The sequence below is a fragment of the Poecilia mexicana genome, unplaced genomic scaffold, assembly GCF_051168715.1.
Source record: "Poecilia mexicana isolate PSO_F unplaced genomic scaffold, ASM5116871v1 scaffold_23, whole genome shotgun sequence".
NCBI classification, from domain to species: Eukaryota; Metazoa; Chordata; class Actinopteri; order Cyprinodontiformes; family Poeciliidae; genus Poecilia; species Poecilia mexicana.
In genome coordinates this window covers 7,563,158-7,582,002 of record NW_028263392.1, presented here as the reverse complement: position 1 = coordinate 7,582,002, position 18,845 = coordinate 7,563,158, and the positions used below count along the sequence as shown (strand labels likewise).

The window sequence follows — 18,845 nt, the reverse complement described above, 5'->3', positions numbered from 1 at the left end:
AACAGCAATAAATCAGGTTGGGTCAACGTGAAAAAGTAATGGCCACCGAAACCTAAAAACTACAAGTGCAGATAACTGACAACGAGTTCTACTCTTATCTCATTACTCAAAATACTTTCGCAAAAGTCTTGGTGATCTTCATGATGTTGTTTGGTAAATGTGAGTTTTTGCTAACCTTGGCAATCTTCCATGAATGCAACATTTTCTTTAATCTATAAATATTGCCGTGGACCGCTGTGGTGCACAACACCTTTTGCTAGCACAAAATTTCCCTCCACTTGACATCCCATTTTTATGCCTGGTTACAGAAATCACATTTATTTCGAGGTGCGCTAATAACCCTCCTATTAAAATTTTAACTTATCTAAATGCACCTGTAATTCTTAAAATCAGAATCGGCTAAAATCAGCATCAACAAGTTAAAACGTTACAAAAATTAGACATCTTAAACGGTCCATAAAATTTTGATCGGTGCACCTCCAATTTAGATCTCCAGAATAAGAGCAAAAATCCTGTTTAAGGAAAAGCAAAAAAAAGCGTTTATTTCTATCTAAGAGATCATCATGCAGAGATCAAACACAAGGCGGGTTAAAATTTTGGACAATGTCATTCTTAGTTAGCAACCACAAACAACTACGAATGAGAAACAACACTGACATAATGTTAATAAAGCTCTTTACCAAGAAGAGCCATAGTTTAGAGGGGAGACCGCAGCTCTGGGTCCGGAGGCAGTTCTGATGACTCAACACTAACATTGCTACAGCACACAGCACTCAGCTGCATGCTTTGTACCACTGCAAGTCAATATGCCCTCTGTCGATCTTCAGGACGGAGAGATAGCATGAAACAGCAATGTCTCTTCTATCAGATCTCCTAAATGCAAAAACATTTAAATGTCTTTTTATAGCTTATCTATCATCCCATTCTAGATCTATCTGATGAATTTTTTTTAGAGAGTGTTTTCATGCTTTTCCCTCTATTGATAATCCCTTCACAGATCCTCTTTGGATTTCCTGCCATGAAATTTAGGTCACACGTACTAAGCCAAGCCTACTGTTTCAGCCACTGGCTGAACGGTGATGTCTGCTGTGGCTTTGTGGATTCAGAGAATCACAGTCGGAACAATCTCTGAATTTATATTAAAAAAAAAAGAGATCATCTTCTTTAATCCTATATGTATAAATCCTGATTTAAATGTAGGATTTGGATATTAAAAAACCCTAAAAAGATAATATACTAACCACATTGTGTCAAATGCTGAAGAACTTCCAGGACACAGTCTGGGTTTTCCTGTCACAAGCAAATGGTTTCTACCAATATGCTGAGAAATTACAGACTTTAACTGCAGAATTTCACAAAGAAAATTTTTTTTTAAAGCTTACTCAAAAGAAATATCAACTATTTCTACCTTGTGTGCATGATGACGAGGCAGAAGAATCAGATCAATATCTGATCAAATGTTACTATTTGTAAACACTATGGCAGACAGTCATTAAAAAATTGGCCAGTGCTTTAAACAAAAAGTTACCCTCTCTTTATTATTTTGGTCCCAATTCAGAAAAAAAAAAACATTTTAGGAAATGATTAAATATCTTCTGTCATATGTTTTTTTTCCATCTTACTTGATCTACAAAAGGAGCTTCTGTGCATGAAAGTAAAACTACATAAAGTAGTAAAATGAACACATGCAGCATAACATAAGTGGGTAATTCTAAAGCGAGAGGTTGCATTTGTATACAAATACTGGGGGAGTGGCCATTTAATCCTTTGATGCAGCTCCCTTCGCCCTTGCACCCTCTGCCACTTTCACCTTGCGTCTCCTCCCTACCTTTACTTTCTAGCTGTTGTGTGTTTATTGAGAAGTCTACGACTCCGACTACAGAATGACTAATTTTTTGCCCCCTAATAGTGCCGACTCCAACGAGGCCGTCCGGATAACGCCTCAAAAAGTAGCTGCGCAGCTCCTTACATCACCTCACCCTAATGACGCCGGAGCGGCACCGGTAATTCGTAGCTCTGCATTGCGGTACTCCAGAGCCGGTCCACTTCAGCGCCACGGCGAGCCCAAAGCATTCCACAGAAATTAAGAGGCACGAAAGGCGAAGCGCGGTCGGTCTTACCTTCGAGACAGAAGGACTGGGAAGAGAAAAAAAAAAAAGAAAGAAGAATCAGTAGTCTGTCTTCATGGCACACACGAACCCGAACCGCATCGCCCCCAGAAACAAGCCCACCCGCCGGAACGTCCCGTTCAGGGTGAACTTTTCTATTGGCTTAGAGCGGCGCGTGAGGAGGGAGGCGACGCCGTGGCTGTGATTGGTCCATGAGCAGGAGAGGCTGGGAGGGATGCAGGAGACACGCAGCTGCGCATCCCAGACAGGCAAAGGCGTCATGGAAATGATGAAAACATAAGTATTTGCCCACCTGCGGATTTTTTATTTTTATTTTTTCCATTTTATGTTGCTCTCTGCTTTTATTTTGAAGTGAGGATGTCACACTTTAAAGTTGAAGATCATAAAAGGACATGTCAATATCACCCACGGATAATATACATAAATAGGACGTTTTTTCCCCTCTTTATTTACTAACATTTAGAGCATGAATATTCTTTATTATGATAATCTTTATTTATTTATTTACTTTAAGTTCTTAAAATGATCTGAAGACCCAATACATGCTGATTTAAGATCCCATCCCCACCACTGTTATAATGGATGGGTTCGTGAACTCTGAAATAGCACCACATCTTAAATACAAACCTGAATTAGATCATTATCGATGTGAAGATCCCTCATGTTTTCATTCTTAAAAGAACATAAGTGAACATCTCTCAAAATGCTGCTCAATCTCAAACATGGCTGCCTTAAAAAATAAGGAAGGCGAGCATTAATAAGTAAAGAAGGCCAACTGTAATTCTGAAAAAGCTGCAGAGACACAAAGTTTAAGTGGAACAATCTGTGAACACAACATCGATTCTTTATGCAGTCGATAAATCTCGGCTCTATGGAAGAGGAATGTATACAGTTGTGTAGGAAAACATATTGGGTGCAAAAGACATCAGTCTAAAGGTGACGTTCACATTTCACGAGGAGGACAACAGGTACAATGAAAGAGGTTTAAATCACACTGTATTAACTATATTGACTATGATCCAATCAAAGTCCAGCCCTGATTCTACAAGTTGAAAAGAAACGTTCAAATGTTTAAAGATTGAATAGATCCACTAGGTGGAGCCAAATCTCACACTTTAACACGTTGCACTGCAGCAAAGATACAAAAATAAACTGATTTGAAATCCGAAACCAACATTTATTAGTTTTTTTTGTACTTCATTTAAAATACAAAATATTTTGCAATATTATATTGTGAAGTAAACCATTCAACAGCCTTTCATGCTTCTCATGTAGCTTCAACATTAACCAGAATGTTATAATTATATACCGTTTCAGCCAGCAACATTGTTTCCAGGGTATTCACACTGAAATGCACCAGTTAGTGTGTCCATTCCATCCTATTGTATTATCCAAATTAGTAGTATGTTTTTCATTTTCCAGTGCACAATCCTAAAAAAAAGGCATCTAATTTAGGACAATACAGTTGTCCTAAATTAGATGTGCAAACTTATTTTGAAATAATAGTCCACTTAATGTTGTTTGTTTGGTAATATTTATATATATTAAATATAAAAAGGCAGAAAATGTGCATGAACTGGCAGAAATAGAAACAATACAGGTGTCACAAGAGCTCAGTCACAAGTTAAATCATCAGAGGTGATACCCGATGCTGTAGGGTAAACATGTTTACCTGACGATAATATATATAAAAGAAAAAACAAACAGAAGTTCACACTAAATCAAAGAGTGAATACTAGAAGTCGTCTAATTCCTCACAGTCTAACTTCCTCACCCCATGCCAACTCTGATCTTAACACGTCTAAGCTCAAATCAAACCGTTATTTACAATAAACAGAAAATATATATATCTACACGCGGTGTTCTGACATGTTGAAACCTAAAAACTTGATGCAAGTTATGATAAAGACATGAAAATGCTTTAAAAAACAAAACAAAAAAAAATAATCTCCTATGTCCAGAAGGAGCAAACTACAGGACACACATTGGAACAATAGAAAGCAGTGTGAACTTCACGCATGCACACCCACGCACACACACACACACGCAGTATGCATGTGTCGCACACGCTCGTGAACTCAGACATTCACACCTGTACTTCATCTGCAAAAACATGAAACCTGCACTCAAGACTGTAATAACATATACTGCAGAAGGTAAGCAAAAATGCATAAACCAAAGCCACCAGTGCATTTCAAGAGTGCATTCACTCTTGAAATGAAACAAGCAGTATTTTCATTCACATAAACAGATACACTTGTATCCACATTCAGTATTATTATCCCCCCCCACCACCTATTTTTCCCAATGGTGACGGTTACAACAGGACGAGATGAGGTGGTGAAGCTGGTTCACACTGGCAGTTATCTAGTGAGCAGTTTGGCAGTAGTTTAGTTTAGGTTTTCGATGAATGAGCTGAGGAAGGGAATGTTTGACATGAACGCGTGATCTCGAGTTTCCGACCAAATGCCCATTTTAGAATTGCTTAGCTCTCAGCGAGGTGCTTTCTTTTTATGAGGATGGAAGCTGAGTAACATGATTGTCGACAAAGCCATGACCATAGAGTTAAAGTAGGTTCCTTGCACTTACTGCCACTTTTGAAATCTGTTTTCAGCCTTGTGAAGGAACCTGGACCCCTAAGAAAATCTGAATAAGAACAGCCTTCATTAACAAGTTTCCCCTTAATTTGTTCTTTATAGCTTACAAAATAGTAAAATCTGTCATATTTTCTGGCAAAAAAAAAAAAAAAGGTCATTATCGGCTTTATATTAAAGGGCTACTTGAAAAACAAAACTTTTTCTAAAAACGTTTTTTTCATGAGGTGCCTTTTATGAAGCTTTGAACATCCACCTTGTTTTTAAAATTTTGGTTTGCATAAATTGGCATTGAACTGTGGATCTAGGTAACTGTTTTCTACAAAGGCACTAGAAACCATGCTGACAGCTTTGTGATTACCAACACGTCGTTAAATACCTCCAATATTCCCAGCAAACTTGTACGATTAGAAAACAAAGGTGGAGGATTAATGCCAGTGAAATTAATGTTAAGATGGGAGAGTTTTGACAGGGTCTGCACAGTGGGAAGCAATAGACAGCGACACTGGATCAGCCATTAGTGTTCAGCAACAAGGGTACAATGTAACGGTAATAGAGTATAAGGTAAATGATGGTAGAAACCAGGAGGCTACAAACAGACTGTTTGGAACCACAGTGGCTTGGAAATGTGTTGATACTTTTACTTTTTTATTGGATTTTGCCACATTACAACCTTAGCTCCAATGTATTTTTTTAATAGCTAACGTAAAAGTTGCATGACTGTAAATTGGAAGGATTAGGATTTATGAGAACCAACTTTTTTTTTTGCAATTGTAAAGTAACAAAAGGGCGATGTGCATTTGTGTTCTGCTCCTTTTACGCCTTGATTTATCTAAACAAAATCCAACTATTTTTCTACATCTGCCTGTTAATCGGAGGGTGTGCCTTTCACTTTTGAACAATGGACAACAGAGGCATTCACACTGTATGACAAAGGACATTAGAGGGCATGCAGACACTCACAGAGGCCAGATACATGGCATGCATGTTTTTCAGTTGAAGGGGGGAAAAAATCCAAGTGCATGGAAAGAACCGATGCACTATATGAACAGAAACTAAAACTTTAACTAAGGAACCTCAAAAGTTTCCAACTATCAGCACTTACCTTTAAAAATCACCAAGGAGGAAATGCATTGGGGGATGTTTAATTTTTTGCATAAACGCTTATGTTTTGTCAAAGTCTTAAGAGTTTGGTTCGAGAAAATCAGTGAACAAACCGCATCGTGACGACTTTCATTAACCACAAATGGAAAAAGAGTATGACACAATTCGCAAAACAAAAACCAGCCTAACTTAAACTTCTTTGCCAACAAAATGCAAAACGACAAATGTGGTGGAAATATAACACGAGAAATCCCCCAGGGGAAAAGTTCCAGTTTCTAGATTTGGAAAGCTGGTAGAGAGACACCCCTAATAACTTTCACCTGCAAAGACAAGCTTCATGTGACTCAGCAAAGTACAAATGCATGCCACTTTTCTTAGATTTTCATCATGAAAAATATTTTGAGAAATCTACGTGTCGATTATGAATCATCTTGTGTTGGTCTCTCCTATAAAATCCAAATAAAACCCATTGAAATATAAGGTTGCAATGTGAGAAAATGTGAAAAATTTTGTTTAGCACTGCGCTGCTAGCATGCGACACCAGGCTGGCTCTCCAGGCTTCTCAGGCACTACGACCGGACACACCTGACCTGGACATATAGCTCCCATTCTTTCTCTAGCACACACACACACACAGTCCATCTGTAATAAAAGAAAGAAAGGCAGTTAAATAAAAACACCTACTAGTTTCTACTTTGAGTCACTCTTTTTCGCAGCTGGAATCACAATACCACTTGCTGCCATGTTTTTTCTTCTATATGTCAAACACCATATAACACTTTTCTTTTCTGCAAGTAAGAAAATAACACCCTGGCTTACAGGCGTGCACCAAATACAACGAAAGATGCAGCATACTTCTGCAAAAAAAAAAAAAAAAAAGGAGACAAGAGGAAAGTAAAATGCTTAACAGACACACAATTTGCTCCATGCAGTTGCTTATGAATGTGATTCACTTATATTAGCCTGCGGATCATATGCCATACTTCCATCAAATATATATATATATATATATTTATATATATTCGCTATATTTATGATGTTTGTTAAGAGATCACTAACACGCACACGTACACTTGGCCTTGTTTCAGTCTGAGTGGTAAAATCCCCTCTGGCACATTTCGTCTGCTTTTCAGTATTGCTCGCCGTCTCTTTTCTTCTTTTAATGGTTGTGGGGGATTCTTAAGTGTGTGTTCACTGGTAGGTCACAGTGCGACTGGGGCTGCCGGGGTGTGGAGATGAGGACATGTCAGCAGTCTTGGCGTAAAGGCAGCCTTGACCACCAGAGTGACGGCAACCACAGGGTAAAGGTAGGTGCCCGCGACGACGGCTGTCGCCTTAGCAACTGTCACCACCGGGATGATCACATTTGCCAGGGTGACGCGGGGACGGCCGTAGCAACCGCCGCAGCCAGGAGGGCGGCCGCGTTAGACAAACGAGTTCATGGCGTTGACGGGCGACGGCGCCTCCGAACTCTCGTTGCCCTCGTGCGTGTCCTTCTCCTTCTTGCCGCTGTACTGGCCGATGAAGGAGCCGTCCTCGTTGAACTGTCCGTCCCCGCCCTCCCCGTAGTCCACTAAACTGTCGTCGCTCTCGTCGCGCCGCACCGTCCCGTTGGATGGCGTCCGGCTGCCCTTCAGTGGCTTGTGGTCCTCGGTGTCACTGTTAAGAGGGCGGGAAGGTGAAGGAGCGAAGATTCGCTGAGAAATTATTCACGCCGTGGACGGGAATTCAAACAGGCTCTTCAAACACATTCACATCCTACAGCTATTCCACTGCACAAGTGCTACAAGAACATGGTGGCATTTCTTGATGCCAAATTTTACGTCTACAACAATTAGGCATGGGTCAGTTTTCAATATGCAAGATAGGTTTCTGTTTTAAACAATGACTTTCTAGAACCTTCCATTATGTTGTTTTTGCGGCATAAGGTGGTTGCTGCAGACCGACAGTCGGCCGAGGGAAAGGAATTTAAAATAAACTTTCATCTAACGTTTATGGAATGAAATTTTTCACTATTTTTAGCACAACATTTTCAACAAATACTGGCAACAACATGCAAGAGTTAGAAAGTAAGTTTAATTAAACAGCCTACTGAAGGCAAGATACAAATGAAGAAAGGATTCTATCACCAAACATCACCTGATTTCAATACTCTGTTTGTCTAGCTGTCTATTATACCAGCCCATGCCCAATTACAACTACACAAATTAATTAAGTCAACATTTACTGCAAAAAAACAAAACAAAAAAACAACCAAATTGTAAGTTGTTCATATTACATTTTATGTTCCTGTACTTGTACAGTGGAGCAGCTCAGCTACATAACAGTATCATGTATAGCGTTAGTGCTTTAATGCTTGAAGCCTGTGCACTAATGGAGGAAGTCTGTCAAGTGCGTGCTGTTTGACTTGGTGCAGAGTACCTGAATAAGAACTATTTTAGTCAATATGCCAGCAAGTAACATGCAGCAATCCAAAATGCAATCAGAATGTCTATTTTGATGCTGCATTTCAGTAAGAACTCCTTAGTCTAATCCTTTTTTTAATGCAAGCTTTTCAAGGATAATATCAACTCCGCCTTTAGATTTTTGTTTTTTTCTTTACCGACTGTTTACAATCAACAAAGCAGTATTTATTTGTTAAAATTATGAAAATAGGGTAAATAAAAGCAACTCTTTTTGTGTTAGACCGTTTACTAAGGTAATACAGACCCAGTTACACATGGTATTAACTGAAGGGGATAACTTTTAAGTATCTTTTTAAAACCGTAGAGAAGCTGATAACCGATTATTGACACAGTACAGATGGTTTGAAATAAAGCTGGAAATGTAACGCTCCTCTGTGCTGCACTAAAACAAGTCACAAAAAAATTCTTGGACCACTCTCTTCAAATTTAGGCAAGGAAATATTTTACAACTAATCAGGATCCAATGGCATAAAAGCTTGTCTTTCCCATTTTGAAGAGCAACTAGACGATGGTAAAAGCAGATATACGCATCAGGGTGACATTATGGAACTACAAAAAATAGATACATTTATATTAAAGCTTTTTAACAGATCTATACATATCCATTGCTCAAAAACAAATAAAAACTAACAAGGAGACTAAGAAAGCTTTAAAAGACAGCAATGTCTGGTTTCCTGACACTAACGTTCAAGTTATTAAATGTTATTTAAATGAACAAGACTGTCACCTTAATGCCAGGTGTAAACAGGGTCTGCGCTGATGCTGCTTGTCCCCACAGATTAATCCACTAAAGTTAGAAAGCGCTTTAAAAGCAACCGAGGGTTGCGTTAGGTGCATGCTGGTTTTATTGCATGTCTTACCTCTCGATTGACCTAAATCCCACAGAGGAGAAAGATAAAAACGCAAATTTACATAAACAGCACTTTGTGGATAATTCCTTAGTTTTTGGCCACAGAAAATGTATATGTATATATATCTCACAAAGATGAAAACTTACAAAGATGCAAGTTTCCATTTGCATCTTTGTAAAGAAAGCATGCAAATGGAAAGTAGAAAACAAACAAACAAAGCTCCTTTAATAGTTAAACCAAAGAAACTATATCTCTAAATTCCAAAATATACCTTGACCTAATAATGTCATCATTATGTCAAGGTTCTTAATTACATCTGCTAAAGCAAGATGATCTCACTGAAAAAAACAAACAAACAAACAAAACAACTAATAATGCATTTGTTTCAACCTTTTAGAACTAGTTAGTGTACATGACTGGGTATTGCTTAAAGCTAAAGTGCTGTGGATTAATCAAAACCTTTTCAGGATTACAGGGTCAATTAGACGGCCAATGAAAAGGTGAGTTGGTAAAACAAAAGCATGTTGTGAATTTTGCCTTGCCTCGATGGAGCGTTTGAAAATGGAGCCGGGTGAAGGGGAGTGTCTCTGTAACCTGACGACATGGTTTACATACATAAAGTAAATTAAAAGAAAAAAAAAGAAAACACGTGTATTTCTTACCGTTAGTCTATTGTAGAGAGTGTTTTCTCTCACCTGTACTCCCCGAATGTCCCATCGTCCTCCTTCATAGGCTGGATCTCTGGGTCTTGATGGGCATCTTCTTTCTCTTTAACTGCAGACACCACAATGAGAGCCTTTTAAATATGCACTCTCCGCAGTTATGCAGTTTACTGGTGCCAGCTGTGCTTTACCTGGATATTTGCCACCTTTGTTTCTCTTGATGAAGCATACGATGAGAAGCACCAAGATCAGCAGAGCGATGGCGCACATCAGTCCGATGAACCAGCCCTGCGTGGCGATGTCTACCTGCCGGTTGGGGACAGCTGGAGGAAAAGACGGAGAGAGACAGGAAGGCGGAAAAAGAACAAATGGAAAGAGTGAGAACAACCGGCTGAGTACATTTGAAGAGATGCACCAAGAAATGGGCGGGAGATCTGAAAATGGCTAACGTAGCTTGTTAAAACAACAGTCGTTGTTCTAACCAACGACTGTCTAGTTAGAACATTAAAAGCATGAAATCTTTCCTGTTGGCAAATTAGGAAACAAGATGCACTACAAACGTAGCTAAGCTCAAAACTTAGCTATTTTCTGTAGCAGTGAGGTGTTTAAAATTAAGTCTGAGAAAGCACAAAAGTAGAAATTGTTGAGACGAGACTGTTTTCACATAAAAAATATCTTGAGCTCATCCAAGTAGCTATAAATAAAAAGGAAGCAACTGTTCTTCTGTCTTATCCTTCTGAGGTTTTGACTCTCTTGTTATTGAACCTGCTGGACTTATAAAAGTTGAAATTTAAGCTACAGTCCATAATTTCCATTAACATACAAATATAGAAAATTGCTACGGTTAGTAATCCTACCCACTCACATAGTGGCCACTCTTACAAATATTTATTAACTGCTCACATTGTGAGAATGGAACAAAACAAAAAAAACAAAAAAAAAACATTAAGTCTTGTTTTAGGTTTGATCAAACTGGAGATCAGAAATCTGCCACTAATCTTGGTGCATCTTTTTACATTAATAGAGAAACTTAAATGTTTGGGTGGTTCTTGTCATGGAGTCCAAAACTAAAGTTAACAGAGACTTCAAACTTTGAAATGAAAATTCAAAGATGGATCAACATGCAGATTTTTTTTGAAACATTAAGTAAAATGACCGAGAGAATAGAACACAAACAGAAAAAAAAATGATATTAGAGTAATTATTAATGTCACATGCGACATTCATTTTGCTTTGTTCTTTTTTTCTTGAAGTTTATTTATTGTGCTTTCATATTTAACATGTCATGTCTTTCATAATCCTTTTATTGAGTAAAAAATTGTGATTTTTTTTTTCTGGATATTATACGAGTCCAGAGAGAAGATTTAAGGATTTGAACACAGCGCAGTTCAGATTCCCTCATGTGTTCTCGTCTGTGAAGATTTGAGTTTATTCCTGTAGGAGTTGCTTTCGGATTATACATGCATCACAACTATTGAGTAAAACACCACTGAAGGTAGGTCTGATTGGACACAAACTCCTCCCAAATTCTCAATTAAATCTTTTTGACAAACAAGATCTTTTCAAGAGATCAACTATTTTAGAAAAAAAGAACAAAATCTGAAACATGGCGTGAGGAGCAGGTGAAATGAAAATGACCTGAAGTAAATGACGACAGCTACAAAACGACTACATTCACGGCTGACTGCAACAGTCGATGCCTGGTGACTGAAAACAACAGAAAACCGACTTAAATCGAACACAAAAGACAGCCTTGCACCCCGAGGCACGCCGCCTCACCTGGCACTGTGACCGACACTTCATTGGTCTTGTGGACCGCCGGGCCGGCACCATCTCTAGCTACCACGCACACAGAATAGGACGTCCCAGGCTTTAGGCCTTTTATAGTATGCGAATGCGTACCATTTACTGACTCCCTTTTCCACTCATCACCTGGAAGTGGTGCAGCGCATGGAGAGGGATTAGAGTCGGACAACGTTTGGAAGAGCTGTATGCACATGGAAAATGGAGGAAGCAAGGAGATCCCTTACTGTTTTCTACAGCATATTCCACAAATAAATTCTTATTGTGTCCAAAGTATTCCCAACTGATCACTAGGCCTTCCTCTGACACAGATGCGTTAACCGTTCCGAACACAGACCCAGCAGAAGTCACTGGGCAGACAAAAGAGAAAACAGATGTTCTTATTTAAATATGAAAGAGAAATTTCAGCTTAGAATTTTTTTTTCATTATGATCAAGTTATTATATATATATATATTTTTTAAAAAACCTACAAAATAAAATTTTAATTGCTACTAAAGAGTCAAAAGTCAGTGTATTCATGCACGTGAAGTTCGCACAATCATTTTTGCACATTTTGGTTACGTACATAATTTCAAAATTAAGCCTACAAAGTAATTTAGAAAACAAGAAAAGAGTACTATTTTTTTTTTATAAGTCGCAAATGTATGTTTTTTCTAACCTTTTCTGTGACAAAGCAGGAAATAAATAAGGTAGTTGTTGCAAAAACGACAATTCCTTGTAAAGACTATTGTTACCCTGGAGTACCAATCACACAAGAGAAGGTAAAAATGCCTTCATTTCTACATAGATCAATACCACATCATTTAGAAACCACACAAATATGTGTCATTTATTCGTTGATTTTAAAAAAAACTATCAAATGTGGGACTGTGTCGACGGCAGCGTGACCATTTTATCGACTAAGAACTTGAAGTATGATAAGAAACAAAAAAAAAGAAAAAAAGAAAAGTCAGAATATATGTCCAGAACTTAATGTTGATCAGCAAAGGTTAGTTTCCCCAATGTATGATATCTAAAAATAACAAACAAACAAAAAAAACATCTCTCTTCAATAAATAAATGACTTAATAGGTTCTTTTGGGGTCTACTTTTAAGGGAAACCATTTTCGCAGCACTCAGTGTAAGCCAGGGTAGACATGGGAAGTGCTTGTACCCTTGTGAAGCGGGGGATGTAGAGACAGAGTGATGGGGGAGGTTGGGTGAGGGGGCTCTGTGGGGCCTGAAAGGACACGGAAAGAGTAAGACAACATACATACAAAGCACGTGACAAAAGGCAACATACAGTACTGAGAAACAGAGATCAGATATTCTGTGCTACCTCTGAGCTTTGTAATTCAGAACTCGATCAAACACTGAATTGATCGTTGCATCCAGACCGAAATAAGCCAGATCTGAATTACAAGACAGGCGTGCCAACAAACTGGGCTTGATTAAAATCTCTTATGTAGCAGATCAAAGACAACAGGTAGCAGAGGGTAACAAGGCGAAGGAAATACGTTATAGAGTTAGATTATACAGATGGAGAGTGCAAGCATAGCAACAAGGCAGTGTGCATAAAGGTGAGATACATACATACAGCTCATTAACATGCATAACTTTGTTTTTCTCAATGTGACATTAAATCAGATTTGAATGTTTCCTGTTCCAGCTCAGCAAGGATTACCAAAGTCCTCACAGATTTTTTTTTTTTTTGTCTTTCTTCAAAGTCAAAAATTAACATACACTATAATTACTACACCATTAATCTTTGTTTGGAAGCTCAAATGATGATTTCATGGCATTGTAAACTTCTGAAAGGTTTAACATACGAGCTAATTAGAGGCAGTAGGTACCATAGCATACCAGTAGGTATGTTGCGTTGCTTCCTTGTTGGATATTATAGAGAAATGAAAAGAAATAACCAAAGGTACCAGGAAGAGATTCGCGAACCTCCATAAGTCTGATTTATCCTTGGGTAGGGCTTCCAAATGTCTGAAGGTGCCAAATGCCTCCAAAATACCATCTATAAGGATAAATGACCAAACAAGTTGTTGATATTTAGGAAATAGAAATAATTGTAGTAATCGTAAATGACCTGAAACAGGAAACTTCTTGCCTGATTTTAAGTCACATAATGAGGAAAAAAAAGGTTACATGTCAATTTAACTTGTAAATATCTAGGATTAACTCTAAATATAACTATAAAATATGACATCCTAGGGTTTGTTTTGGTTTTCTAATGGAAAAAAAACAAAACAAAACAAAAAAAAAATGTGTCATGCAAACATGTTACCTTTGCCTGGCTGTATAGTGGGCTGAATAAGAGCTTAAAAGAGAAAAGAAAAGACAAAGACAGGCCTGTAAGACATCAAGTGGGGGATAAAGAAGAGCCTCCTCATGGTTGTCAGTTTTAAAGGAGTCTTTAACCCCAGCTTTTGTAAGATACTGACCTTTTCTGTCAGAATTTTGGAGTGAATCACCTCAAGATAAAAACCGAAAGCACACAAGGCCATACCTGTATCCATGGCTGTAGACGCCTCTTCTGTGATTTCAGGGCCGGGGCCTTTTCTTGTCCGAGCCTTCAAGTAAAACTTATAGAGCACGCTTGTGTTCAGGCTGGTCAGTGTGATGGTGGTCACGTTGGCTGGAAAGGTCACTTCCTTGACTGGTCCCAGTTCACTTGTGGTGTTAACTGTTGAGGAAGCAGAAAGAAGTCAGTGATGGGAAATGAACGACTACGTAAAAGCAGAAGAGAAAACGAGTTATTAGGTTGTCTGGTTACCCCTACCAGGGTGGTATTTGAGAGTGTATCCTGTAAGGCGTCCATTGTTGCTCAAAGGTGGGCCCCACTTTAGCGTAAGAGTGTCCAAACCGTGGTCAGTCACACTCAAAAAAGAAGGAAGATCTGGAACTGAAATACAAAGTAAAGTCACAGTCAGGATTTATTATGTACTAGAAATCTCTGGAATGAAAGCCAACTTTTCAGAGGATAATGCTAGACCTTATATACACACACCTCCTTCGGGGGTTTCAAAGGTCTTTTTGGGGCTGGGAGGTCCTTCTCCTTTGTTATTGAACACCTTGATGAAGAGGTCGTAGACGCTGTAAGGCTGAAGCCCTGGCAGCATTCCCTCACTGCGGTTACCGCTGAAAGTCAAAATTTGCTCCTGCTCGTCTGCTTCTTCCTGTTGGTCTTGTTGGCCTCGCACCCGACGGTAGTACACCTAGATAAAAGACACAAGGACATAAGCGCTATTTTAAAGCCTGGCCACCAAATGTTCTGGCTTATTTGAGTAACTAAAGTCAAGATTTCAAAGCACATTGATCCAAGAAAAAAAAAAGTACCCTGTATCCTTGAAGTTCACCTCGGACAGAGGGGTTTGATACCGGTTCCCACTGAACTTCTGCCAGTGTGCTGTTGGGAACAGTGACCTGGACTCTACCAGGAGCAGACAAAGGCTCTGCCAAGTGGAGAGACACCAGTGTTAGTCATCAGCATAGAAAATTACTTCATTGGAAACATCCAGAAAATTCACTCACTGTCTTCTCCCGAGTATCCAATCACAACTGTGGGTTCAGGCGCGTTGCCGTAGTTGTTAAAGGCCTGAACTTTTATTTCGTAGGCCACATAGGTTGGTGTTCCAGAAACAATGAGCTGGGAATCGTTGAGAACGTTCTTCGAGGTCCAGTCGTCTTCCACGTCCTTTTGTCTCCACTGCACCTTGTACTGCAGTCCCGGACCGTTTGACTGAAATCCTGTGAGGGGCTACGAAAGACAAATGTAAAAGTATTGACTAACAGGCTGAGGAAAACGGTTTTAAATCCAACTAAACCAAATCAAATCCTTCAAACCTTCCAAGAGATGACCAAGTTGTCAGACTCGGTTCCTGCTCCTTCCACATTTGTTGGATTTTCATCCGGAGCTGAGGAAAATCAAATAACGCGCAGCTCACTCTGTACATCTGGGAACCTTAAACATGAACTACTCGATAAGTAATTTGTGAAAAGTCCTTGCTACCTGAAGGGTTGGTCCTGTACTGTGCAGAGGGTTCACTGGGCTCGCTGTAGCCGACGTCATTTTGAGCCAGCACTCTGAACGTGTAGTAGACGTACGGAGAGAGCTGGAGCCGGGCCGTGGTGGTGGTACCAGAAACTTCTGTGAGGTTGACCCAAACTCCTGGCTGGTGGAGTAGATCCATGTATTCAATCAAAAAGTCTGGAAAAGAAAAATGGGCAATGTTACTGAGACCATATAGATTGGAAAAGTAAGGATCTTGACTCTAAACTGCCAATTTGACTACCGAGTTTCTGCACTGCAATTTGATGGCATAGGAATAATCATGTTAGCATCTCTTTACTATGCATTTTATACTGTGTAGCATGCCCAGTGAGATCATCACAACCTGGGGTATCATAATATGAGTAAATTTCTTCATGTTTTGACTCATGCAAAAAAATATTTTATAGAAGTGGCAACATAAGAAACAGTGTAAAGAGAGGTTCACACGGGAATTTACGTTTTTTCATTTGTTACCAGTTCAAATCTGACACCGAACAATAGTAAAGTGCAAAAATGAATGAATGAACCAATCAATATTTCGTACTCTGTATTGGACTGTTGTTTTCATCTCCAGGGATCCAGGTGAGCTGAACACTTCTCTCCATCTGGTCGGTGAGCTCCAGGTCAGTCGGAGGGTCCGGCTTTTCTGTAAGACCGGTCAGAGTAAAAGCTAGTACTCGACATCCCGCCGGTAGGCTTTTTGTTGTTAAAAACATGTCTTTATAAACATGTTTGAGTTTAAAAAGACATATTTAAAGTACCTTTATGATGACAAAAGCAAATCGTTAAAATTCAGCATGAGCCTTTTGGTGGAATGTATGTTTTGTTTTGTTTTTTTCTACATTCACTTCATGATGACTTGCGAATCACTAACACGTTTGCGTAAGTTTACCAAGTTTTTGGTGAAATTAGGGTTGTTTTTTTTCCAGCAACTGTATATCTCCCACACAGGTTTTTCCACTTTTAGCTCATTAAACCTCAATGCTGAACTGAATGAAAGAAAAAAATAAAAAAAATAAAAAACAATTAATGATGCTTATACACACACCCACAGTTCTGACAAGAGAGAATGTGAAAACGGTTTCATCGAAGAACCGTGGACATGGAGAAGAAACTAAAATGCCAAAAATGTATATCCAGGACATGACAAAATGGACCAGATGGACTGAATGAAAGCTCTATGTTTACCTAACACAACTGGTGGAGGAGGAGTTGCCTCTGATAGCAAGGAAAATAGAGGAAAGTGAAAGAAGAAGATAAGCTGTTAGTATTAAGATATTTTTGAAATGCAAGAAAAGGCAGGAAAAAACACGACTGAAGCATTAGGTTATAACAGAATCAGCAAAGATAAAAGAAGAGGACAGTCATTTGAATTCATGGAGTCTAAAGGTAGATTATAATAAGTGATTGTTCTTGCTTGAATGAAGTCCTGGGCTATGATCCAGTCCAAATTGACACAACATGTCAACAATAAATCAGATTACGTGTGATTTCCCTCCACCTACCTTCCCTCCATCCCCCAGGTGCTTGAGTCACCCTCAAGGCCCTGCTGCCCTGGGTGCTCAGTCACGTTGTGCACCATCACCAATCGTCAATGTTTGCAATGTTTTTTTTTAAATTAACGTAGAATAGCGAAAAGGCAATAAAAATTTACATGTTTTATGCGTCAGAGAATAACACCTTTAAAGCCAAAAAATGTGTCAACGCACCAACAACAGTCAGTGTAGCACTCGCAGAGTCCTGATCCAGAATGGTGTTTGTGATGCAGGTGTAAGTGCCTGCGTCATCATCCGTCACATCTCTGATGATCAGACTCTCATCGCCCACCTCAAACCTGGGTGTATCACCGATGAAGATGTTTTAGTATCATTATCGTTACTGTCGTGTTTTTATCTGAAGGTCTGCTGTACCTCTGATCGTCCGGTAGCTCTCCGTTGTTTTTCAGCCATGTCATGGTGGGCATAAGGGTCTTGTCGTGTTTGACTTTACACTCAAACAGAGCACTCATTCCTCTCTGCACCTTCTTGTACGTCGGCTGGGTGAGGATGCGAGTGGGTTCTGGTGCACAGCGTTAATGGTAATCGATATTTACAGCTAGAACAGTGACTATAAGCAGAACCATTAAAGCAATATTTCTATCTCTTACTGACCTTTAACTTCCAGGAAGACATCATTCTCTTTGAATCCTAGGTTATTGGTGGCGGTGCAGGTGTACTTCCCACTGTGTAGAGGCTGGGCCACGTTGATTTCCAGTGTGCCGTTCTCATGGATCACATAGGAGTCGCCGTCCTTTATGTTGGTCTGACCGTCTTTAAACCTGTATTGAGAAATTGAAAAGGACATTTTCGTTATCGTGGTTTCTGGAAACAGAAGAAAAGTAGTGGCAGACGTCTGTCAAGTCTGTTAATAATGTCTACGGATGGGACCAGAGTAAGAAAACGACAAAATGGAACAGTGACCAACTTGGTTTGGGTTTCGAACTCCTACCATGCGATGGTTGGTATTGGTGAGCCGAAGGAGGCGCAGTCGAGCAGCGCCGGGTGGTTCATGATGACTCGGTACACTTGGTTTGGCAGAGTGAGAACTCTTGGTGCTTCAGCTGTTGAGCGCACAGATAGACATTGTTGCTGGATTTCATCGCACACGTGCACGTCTGCGTATGTGAAGGTACGCTAATGGCTAGATGACTTTAAAGCTTACCCAGCACGTTGACAAACGCATTAGCCATCAAGTAACCAAACTCATTGGATGCATTGCACTGGAAGACGGCACTGCTTCCCGACTGCACGTTGCTGAGAATCACGGTGTCCTCCTCTATCTTTGGGCCATTTTCTTCATAAACATCTAGGGCAAATAAAAAAGGAGACACTTTTGTCATTCCGACACACGGTTTTCTGGCACTTCAGGTAACTGCAATGCAGCATTTGATGGAATTTGCCTGTATTTTGTTTTACCGTAGTGTGTATTACAGTGAACAGATAAAGATAGTCTGTTGGGTTTGTTGTTTTTTTTTACCCTGTATTGGACGTCCATTCACAAACCAATTAATTTTTGGCTTGGGATTTCCATTAACACGGCAGGTTAGGATGCCGGTCTCATTCGGAGCCAGTATCAGGTTCCTGGGAGCACTGATCCAGAAAGGAGCAGCTGGGGAGGGAGAATAAAAACGCACAATGAGATTACTGAGAACATGACT

The 18,845-nt window shown here is 39.5% G+C and overlaps 1 protein-coding gene across 1 annotated transcript in view; it reads right to left on the bottom strand.

Annotated features, from left to right (window-relative positions):
- Positions 1 to 3,285: 3,285 nt before the first annotated feature.
- nrcama (neuronal cell adhesion molecule a) overlaps positions 3,286 to 18,845 on the bottom strand; it is a 31,509-nt gene continuing 15,949 nt past the window's right edge. Inside the window, exons 10-30 of the mRNA XM_088003080.1 lie at positions 18,665 to 18,796; positions 18,350 to 18,493; positions 18,137 to 18,248; positions 17,800 to 17,966; positions 17,560 to 17,707; positions 17,359 to 17,483; positions 16,194 to 16,295; positions 15,608 to 15,805; positions 15,442 to 15,512; positions 15,130 to 15,355; positions 14,935 to 15,050; positions 14,606 to 14,813; positions 14,378 to 14,500; positions 14,105 to 14,281; positions 13,883 to 13,915; positions 12,764 to 12,829; positions 11,836 to 11,958; positions 11,585 to 11,737; positions 9,997 to 10,128; positions 9,839 to 9,917; positions 3,286 to 7,486 (exon numbers count right to left, since the gene is read on the bottom strand). Coding sequence (XP_087859206.1) covers positions 7,252 to 7,486; positions 9,839 to 9,917; positions 9,997 to 10,128; positions 11,585 to 11,737; positions 11,836 to 11,958; positions 12,764 to 12,829; positions 13,883 to 13,915; positions 14,105 to 14,281; positions 14,378 to 14,500; positions 14,606 to 14,813; positions 14,935 to 15,050; positions 15,130 to 15,355; positions 15,442 to 15,512; positions 15,608 to 15,805; positions 16,194 to 16,295; positions 17,359 to 17,483; positions 17,560 to 17,707; positions 17,800 to 17,966; positions 18,137 to 18,248; positions 18,350 to 18,493; positions 18,665 to 18,796 — 2,870 coding nt within the window. The 3' untranslated portion in view covers positions 3,286 to 7,251. The remainder of the gene's footprint in view (positions 7,487 to 9,838; positions 9,918 to 9,996; positions 10,129 to 11,584; positions 11,738 to 11,835; positions 11,959 to 12,763; positions 12,830 to 13,882; positions 13,916 to 14,104; positions 14,282 to 14,377; positions 14,501 to 14,605; positions 14,814 to 14,934; positions 15,051 to 15,129; positions 15,356 to 15,441; positions 15,513 to 15,607; positions 15,806 to 16,193; positions 16,296 to 17,358; positions 17,484 to 17,559; positions 17,708 to 17,799; positions 17,967 to 18,136; positions 18,249 to 18,349; positions 18,494 to 18,664; positions 18,797 to 18,845) is intronic.